The 6,923-nt window shown below is 54.1% G+C and overlaps 3 protein-coding genes across 3 annotated transcripts in view; all 3 read left to right on the top strand.

Annotated features, from left to right (window-relative positions):
- Positions 1-3,979, top strand: part of PTSG_09504 (uncharacterized protein) — a 6,989-nt gene extending 3,010 nt beyond the window's left edge. The window contains exons 11-22 of the mRNA XM_004989877.1: positions 413-505; positions 674-715; positions 922-1,001; positions 1,158-1,221; positions 1,439-1,503; positions 1,706-1,874; positions 2,175-2,245; positions 2,446-2,618; positions 2,797-2,870; positions 3,129-3,333; positions 3,514-3,562; positions 3,720-3,979. Of these exons, the coding sequence (XP_004989934.1) occupies positions 413-505; positions 674-715; positions 922-1,001; positions 1,158-1,221; positions 1,439-1,503; positions 1,706-1,874; positions 2,175-2,245; positions 2,446-2,618; positions 2,797-2,870; positions 3,129-3,333; positions 3,514-3,562; positions 3,720-3,786 (1,152 nt within the window). The 3' untranslated portion in view covers positions 3,787-3,979. The remainder of the gene's footprint in view (positions 1-412; positions 506-673; positions 716-921; positions 1,002-1,157; positions 1,222-1,438; positions 1,504-1,705; positions 1,875-2,174; positions 2,246-2,445; positions 2,619-2,796; positions 2,871-3,128; positions 3,334-3,513; positions 3,563-3,719) is intronic.
- A 251-nt stretch (positions 3,980-4,230) lies between these two features.
- On the top strand, positions 4,231-5,882 carry PTSG_09505 (uncharacterized protein; the record flags this gene model as incomplete). The annotated part of the gene is made up of 5 exons (XM_004989878.1): positions 4,231-4,716; positions 4,892-5,008; positions 5,211-5,276; positions 5,462-5,545; positions 5,823-5,882. The coding sequence occupies exons 1-5, from the start codon at positions 4,540-4,542 to the stop codon at positions 5,880-5,882; spliced, it is 504 nt and encodes a 167-aa protein (XP_004989935.1). The 5' UTR covers positions 4,231-4,539.
- Positions 5,883-6,338: 456 nt separating this feature from the next.
- The window catches only part of PTSG_09506 (uncharacterized protein), a 5,689-nt gene continuing 5,104 nt past the window's right edge, over positions 6,339-6,923 (top strand). The window contains exon 1 of the mRNA XM_004989879.1: positions 6,339-6,764. Within this exon, the coding sequence (XP_004989936.1) occupies positions 6,664-6,764 (101 nt within the window). The 5' untranslated portion in view covers positions 6,339-6,663. The remainder of the gene's footprint in view (positions 6,765-6,923) is intronic.

The raw sequence follows: 6,923 nt of genomic DNA on the forward strand, positions 1-6,923 counted from the left end.
ATCAAATACTGCCTGATCACACATGTAAAAAGACTACTGATACCACAGAAAACGACAGCTATCACACTAATAAAGATATACACTCATAATAAAACGTATCTAATAAACGACTATGTCAGCTGAATTGATCAATGTAGATGATAATCAAACAATCACAAGCATTCACACACGCACACACATACACACACGCACACACACATACACACGCACGCACACACATACACACACGCACACACATACACACACGCACACACACACATTCATACACACACACATTCATACACATGAAGCGTTTACACGAAGCGTTCAGTGTGACACACCTAGCCTTCATGCCATGATGCAACAAGAACAAACCACGCCCACTCATCATCGCCATCTCCACCATCCACACCACCGCCGCCCACCACGCCAGGCGGCGGCAGGGGATTATGAGCTGCTGTTTACGCTGACCAAAGAGGGAAAGGTGTACATTCAACTCCTGGCAGAACCTGCTGTCCCGCAATGGGTGAGTACACGCGCTGTGCCTTCTTGTTCTTGCGCTGTGCCGTGTCGTGATCATCCTGCGCTGTGAAGCCACCACATGCCTGCGTCTTTGGATCGTTGAAGCTGTTGACTAAACCATCGCTTCATTCCCTGCTCCTATTTCATGAACACTGTCGCCATGAATGCGCAGACTACTGACAGCGAATATGTGCCAGACGTCTTCACACTCGAGGTGTGTGCACGCGTGAATGGTTGTGTATATGTTGTGCGTGGGTGTACTGTGTTGGTACCTGAATCGTGACACTGCGCAGCTATCTGCTGCCATTGCTGCCAATCTTTTCTGTGCCCCGTGCGGCTCAACACCAACACCAACACCAACACTACCAACACCAACACCACCCAACTGCGCCACACTGCACCACACTGCACCAACCCAAGGTTGTTGATCTTCAACTGCCATCATCGACAGGCACATATGCGCTGGCGTATGTCGAGCAGTACTGCAGCGTCGTCGTCTGGTCAGTGGTCAACACGCACGCAGAGTGGGCGCGAGAGCAAAGGGGTGCCTTGCATGCAGACACACACACACGCACACACACTCACACGCACACTTACGCATGCACAAACACACACTCTCGCACTCACAAACATACACACACTCTCACGGTCTTCAGGCATTCCTTTGGCATTCACATTGTGAACTTGAAGCCATACTATGACAAAATACTCCTTTCGGAGGTCAGTGTAAACAAACACACACACACACACTCGCACCCACAAACACACACACATGCGCGCACGCACACACACACGCACGCACGCATGCGCGCACACACGCATGCACACAACAGCCACCAAACAATGAGCAATCATCAACACACATGGTCACAAACCCAAACAATCGTGCGTGCACATTCTTGTCTGCTCATGTTGTTTGCATCGCGTGGGTCCACAGCTGTCTGATCTCGAGACGATCAAATCTGACATTCACCCTCTCCTTCAACACGAGCAAAGCGACAGGTGTGCGCATGTGTGTGTACACCGGAGTCTCTGTGTATATATGTGTATCTGTGTGTGTGTGTGTGTGTGTGTGTGTGTGTGTGTGTGTGTGTGTGTGTGTGTGTGTGTTGACTTTGACAGCGTGTTTGGGTCCTGCAACTGCGACCCCTTCGCACAATTAAACCCCACGACCATCATCACCACCACCACCACCATGATGCAGCCGCCAGCTGGTAGGCCACAGCGTGTGGGTGCGTGCATCGGGCATCAACACCGTTCTCCTGCACAGCGTTGACAGCGGGCGGGCATGCGATGTTGCCATCCGCCCGCTCCGCCTCCTCGTTGCAGCCCCTGTTCCCGCCTCGTCCCACCCAGCATTCGGCGTTTCCAATGTACGCGCGGCCTTGACACTCGTCGTTCTCATCGCCATCACCATCGCCACCCAAACTGCTGCTGCTCCTGCTGCAGTGCCCGCCCTTGCTCTGTTACTGTGCTGCTGTGCTGCTGTGTTACTGTGCTGCTGTGGCGTTGGCGTTTGCATTGTTCAGGGTTGTTGCCGCTTGGTGCGCACACGTTTGCACTGGTGTCACGGCGCAGTTGTTGTACTTTTGTCCTCAGCCCTTAACATCTTTGTGCTTCTGCGTGCGTTTGCGTGTATGTGACTTGTGTGTGTGTGTGTGTGTGCTTGACAGGAGATGTCGAAGGTATGGAGGCAAGACGATGAGATGATGTCTGAATTCGCCAATCTCCGTGTGCCGACACTGTAAGACCTACAAACACGGTCATGCGCATACGATTACATGCATGCATGCAGTTGTTGTCTTTCCATCCGTGTTTGCTGCCACGCATCCCTTTGTCGCTGTCCATTGCCTTACATACAACACATGTACAACCTCCAAATCACACGCCACATTCATCGCGCGAATATACAACACCATGCATGCGTGTGTGTGCTGCGTGCAGGCCCAAACCGCCCAAGACGGTTGAGGCGACGGCGCTGCTGGTGCACAAGGTCATCACCACGGTGCACGCGTCGGTGCTGCCCACAATCGAAAAGTCAAAGGCGGTTCTGCAGAAGCGCCGCGCATTCAACGACGCTCTCCTCGCAAAGCTCAAGCGCTACGTGCAGGCACAACGTGCGCACTGACTATGCACCTGCGTGCCTGTGCATGCAATAGAGAGGGGGAGAGAGAGTGTGTGTGTATGAGTGTCTATGCATGTGGTGCTAGGATCTGCGCGTGCCTGCGTTGTTGTGGGAGGGTGATGATGAACGCAAATCGCTGACTTGTCTTTCGCTTTGACTCGACACGATAGGGGAGCGCCTTGAGTCCGTGTTGGCGGAGCAGGAACGACTGCACAAAAACATGACCCTGCTCGCCCTCCAAATGGTACGCGCGCTTGTATGCATGCGCGTGTGTGTGCGTGTATGTGTGTGTGTCTGCGTATGTGTATTTGTATGTGTGTGCGTATGTGTGTTTGTCACGTGATGATGCCATTCTCCCATTCTGCGCCTGTTTGTTGAACTGCCAACCACTTTTCTTCTCTCCATCTTTCGCCCCACCACCCTCACCGCACTCCCACACCACCACCACCATCACCACCACCACCACCACCGCCGCCGCCGCCACCGCCATGACTACTTGCAGGACCTGCATGTTGACCGAGCAGAGGTCATCTTCCACGATCTGAATGCGCGCACGCCTGCGTTGAGTGACGAGGAGCGAGCCATGAAGAAGCGGTTGGAGCAGCTGAACGCGACGTCTAAGACGCTGTGGCGCCACGTCGACCAGCTCAAGCAGCGCGCACACAGGGCACGCGGCCGCCGCGGCCGTCACCACACCGCACAGTCAGGTCTGTTTTTGTGCATGCGTGTGTGTTTGGCTGACGTTGTATGCATCTGGTAGCCGCACCCCTCTCCTCCCTGCCGCGCTCTTCTGTGCATGCATGCATGCATGCAACCTGTGCCTTGTGTCATCAGGTCGATAACCGCTCTTATTGTTGCCCACTCCGTCACTTGTTTCCTTCCTGCAGTGATTGATCCCACCCAGCTTGCCCAATACCAGCACCGTCTCAACGACCAGTGAGTCTTTGCGTGCTTGCAACAGCTGCCCCTGCTTTTGCGACCCATGCGCTGCCACACACGTCGTCCTCCTCTCGCTCACCCACCGCATGTGTATGTGCGTGCGTGTGTGTGCGTGTGTGTGTGTGTGTGTGCTTGTGCGTGTATGATGCGCCAGGCATGACAGGATTGAGGACTTGAAAGAGAAAGTCGACAGCATGCGTGCATCGCTGTCTTTGGATTAGATGAACACTTGGTGTGTGTGTGTGTGTGTGTCTGTCTGTCTGTCTGTGTGGTGACTTGTGTCTATTCACGTGTACCTCGATGGTTGTCGACGTTTCTTCTCCCCTTCCTCCCTCCCCCAACACACAAACACAAACACAAACACATTGTCCTTGTCTGTTTGTTCAGTGTTGTCCCCAACCAAATAACGCTCCCTTTTCAAACAAAAGGCAACGCAACTATACGCACATGCATGCATGTACGGCCTCCGACGTGTGCGTGCGACACCCGTAACACCACACCACGCTGCATTGCAGACCACTTGCCTTTCTTCTTGCCTCTCTTGCTTCTAGCTTCTTGTTGGCACCTTTCTTCTCCTCACACGACACACACACACACACACACACACACAAATACACAAACAAAGAAGCACAAAGCACACAAGCGAAAGCAAAAAAATCTGCCGCCGCATTTTTTCGCTTGTGCCAAAAACACACACACACGAGAAGAAGAAGAAGGAGAAGGCCCAATACAGACAACGCAAGCGCAAGCACACAACGCTTTTTGTTTGTGTGTCGCGCATCCCCCGAGCATACTACACCCACCCGCACCCACAACACTTGGAGTGTTGTTGTCTCGACACACGCACACGCGAACACAGCCAGCAACCACCTCCGTGGTGAAGAGATCCATTCGCCTGCGATTGCGTGACACGTTTGCCGACTGTTGTCTGCCCTCTTTGTGCACGTGACTGTCGACCAAGCCAACAGCCAGCCATGTACTCCGACGAGAACCCAGACGAAATGGTGGAGGACACCAGTGAGCATGCGCACCAGGAGCAGCCTGAGGATGAGGCCAGCCGCCAGCGCACCACCACCATGCGCGACGAGGACGGTGGCGAGCCCGCCACCACCGTTGACGTGAGCCAGTTCACGGCCAACAACAACGTCCAGGTGCGTGTACTGTTTTGCCGTAACTGTCTTGGTGTGGTGTTTGTTTGCATGGCTCGTCACGCGTGCACATGACACAGACGATCGATTTTGATTCGCTCGCTCCACGGTGTGTCGACTCACGCGCCTCTCGATCACACGGTGTGTGCACGTGTGCATCGACCCCAATGTGGTGCAGGTGTGCCAAGTCAACGCCACGGTGCCCAACTTGGACCCCACGCAGGAGGAGGTGCATGTCCTCTCCTATGTTGAGCCCACCGTCATTGGCACCGGTTCCTTTGGCGTCGTCTTCAAGGTGCATGCATGCAAGACCTGCTTGGTTGGCGTGTGTGTGTGTGTGGGGGGGGGGGTTCTCTTGTCCATGCGCGTGTCAATGGGCAACTATGCGCACATCCCATGTTACGGTCGTTTCCTCACGTTCGCGCGCACACACACACAACTCTTTGGCGAACGATTCCCGTCTGTGTTTCACTGCATGCCTTTTTGTTTGCGTGCAGGCGGTTCTGCAAGAGACCAACGAGGCCGTTGCCATCAAGAAAGTGCTTCAAGACCAGCGCTACAAGGTCGGTGCTCTATCGACAAAACACATTGGAGATAGGACAGCTGTTGTGCACAGCATCCAGAGATACAACACAAGGCCCAGCCGTTGTATTGGTGTTCGTTCTTTCTGCCGTCTCACCTCACCCCCTGCCTCTTCATGTGCCTGCTGGCCTTATACTTGACTGCCTGCCGCATCTTCGTGCATTAGAACCGCGAGCTGGACATTTTCCGCGAGGTGTCGCACGGCAACCTCCTCAAGCTCAAGTACTACTTCTTCACGTCCGGCCAGGGGGTGCGTTCTTCGGCCACGCTGCTTTGTACCTGTGTGTGTGTGTGTGTGTGTGTGTGTGTGTGTGTGTGTGTGTGTGTGTGTGTGTGTGTGTGTGTGTGTGTGTGTGTGTGTGTGTGATTGCCTGCCTGTGCCTCTCCCTTTCTGTCTGTGTTGATTGGGTACTGCTTGTCTGACCCAAGCATGCGTATTGACACGTGCGGGTGTGATGTGTGGCCCAACCTCGACCTCATGTGCTCTCTGCCGTAACATCTCCCTTGGGTGCATCTCCTCCGTTCAGCCCAACGAGGTTTACCTGAACCTCATCACGGACTTCTTTCCGGACACGCTGGCGAGATAAATGCATGTCGCAATGAGGACCTGCATGATTGCGACGAGGGCGTGAGATGTTCATCGCAAAATCCAACACTAAATACACCCACTGGGAGCACCTACACCACTGAACAGCAGCTGTGCACGCGCGCACAAACAGACACACATATACACACACACGCCCGCGGTTCCTGCATCACTGATGTCCTTGTCTCGAAATGCACACACAAACATACACAAACATACACACATGCACATCACATACATACACACACGCACCATTGGGGGGAAATAGATGGCTGGGTTCTTTCGCTGTGCCGCCAACTGCACGAGTGCATAGTGCTGCGCAGTGATGCACACAATGTCCTTGTGCAGCAACAAGCGGCACGCCAGCCGCACGTTCGCCAGCACAACCCTGTCCTCCTCGTCCAGCAGCATTGTGGAAGATTGGCCTAAGATTCGCAAGAATTTTCCGCAATCCAATCCTCCCTCTTCCTCCTCGCAAAACAAAAACAACGAACCAACAAGCAACCCACCAGCTCGTCCTCAGCACAGCACACCGCACTTGCCGGCTTACTGGCTTGCTTGCTTGCTGCGACCACGCACACACAACCCCCTGCTGCCTGCTGGTTGGTTGCACAGTGGAAGTGGAGTTGAGAAGACGGCCCTGCTTATAGAGGCGCAACAGAGGCGCGAGTGAATCCTGTGTAACCAAGTCCTGTTTCTCGTTTGAGGTCCAGCAAGCGGCTGGGAAACGACCAACCAGTACCAAACAAACCACCACGTGACGACCACAGCATCGCGTCACAATGGCAACGCGACCCACGGGCTTTGACAAAGCCAAAGAACGAGCCAAGCAGTGGCTCAAAGACCGGTTCCAGCGAACCGATCTCTTCACCTGCGAGCCTGGGTATGTCATGTGTGTGTGTGTGTGTATGTGTGTATATGTGTGTGTGCGTGTGTGCGTGTGTGCGTGTGTGCGTGTTGTATTGTGGGTGAGTGGGTACGTCACGCTTGTGTGTGTGTGTGTCGTGTGTGTGTGTGTGTGTGTCTGTCTGTGTGTGTGTCT

This window comes from Salpingoeca rosetta (assembly GCF_000188695.1).
Source record: "Salpingoeca rosetta unplaced genomic scaffold supercont1.26, whole genome shotgun sequence".
Classification (NCBI taxonomy): Eukaryota; class Choanoflagellata; order Craspedida; family Salpingoecidae; genus Salpingoeca; species Salpingoeca rosetta.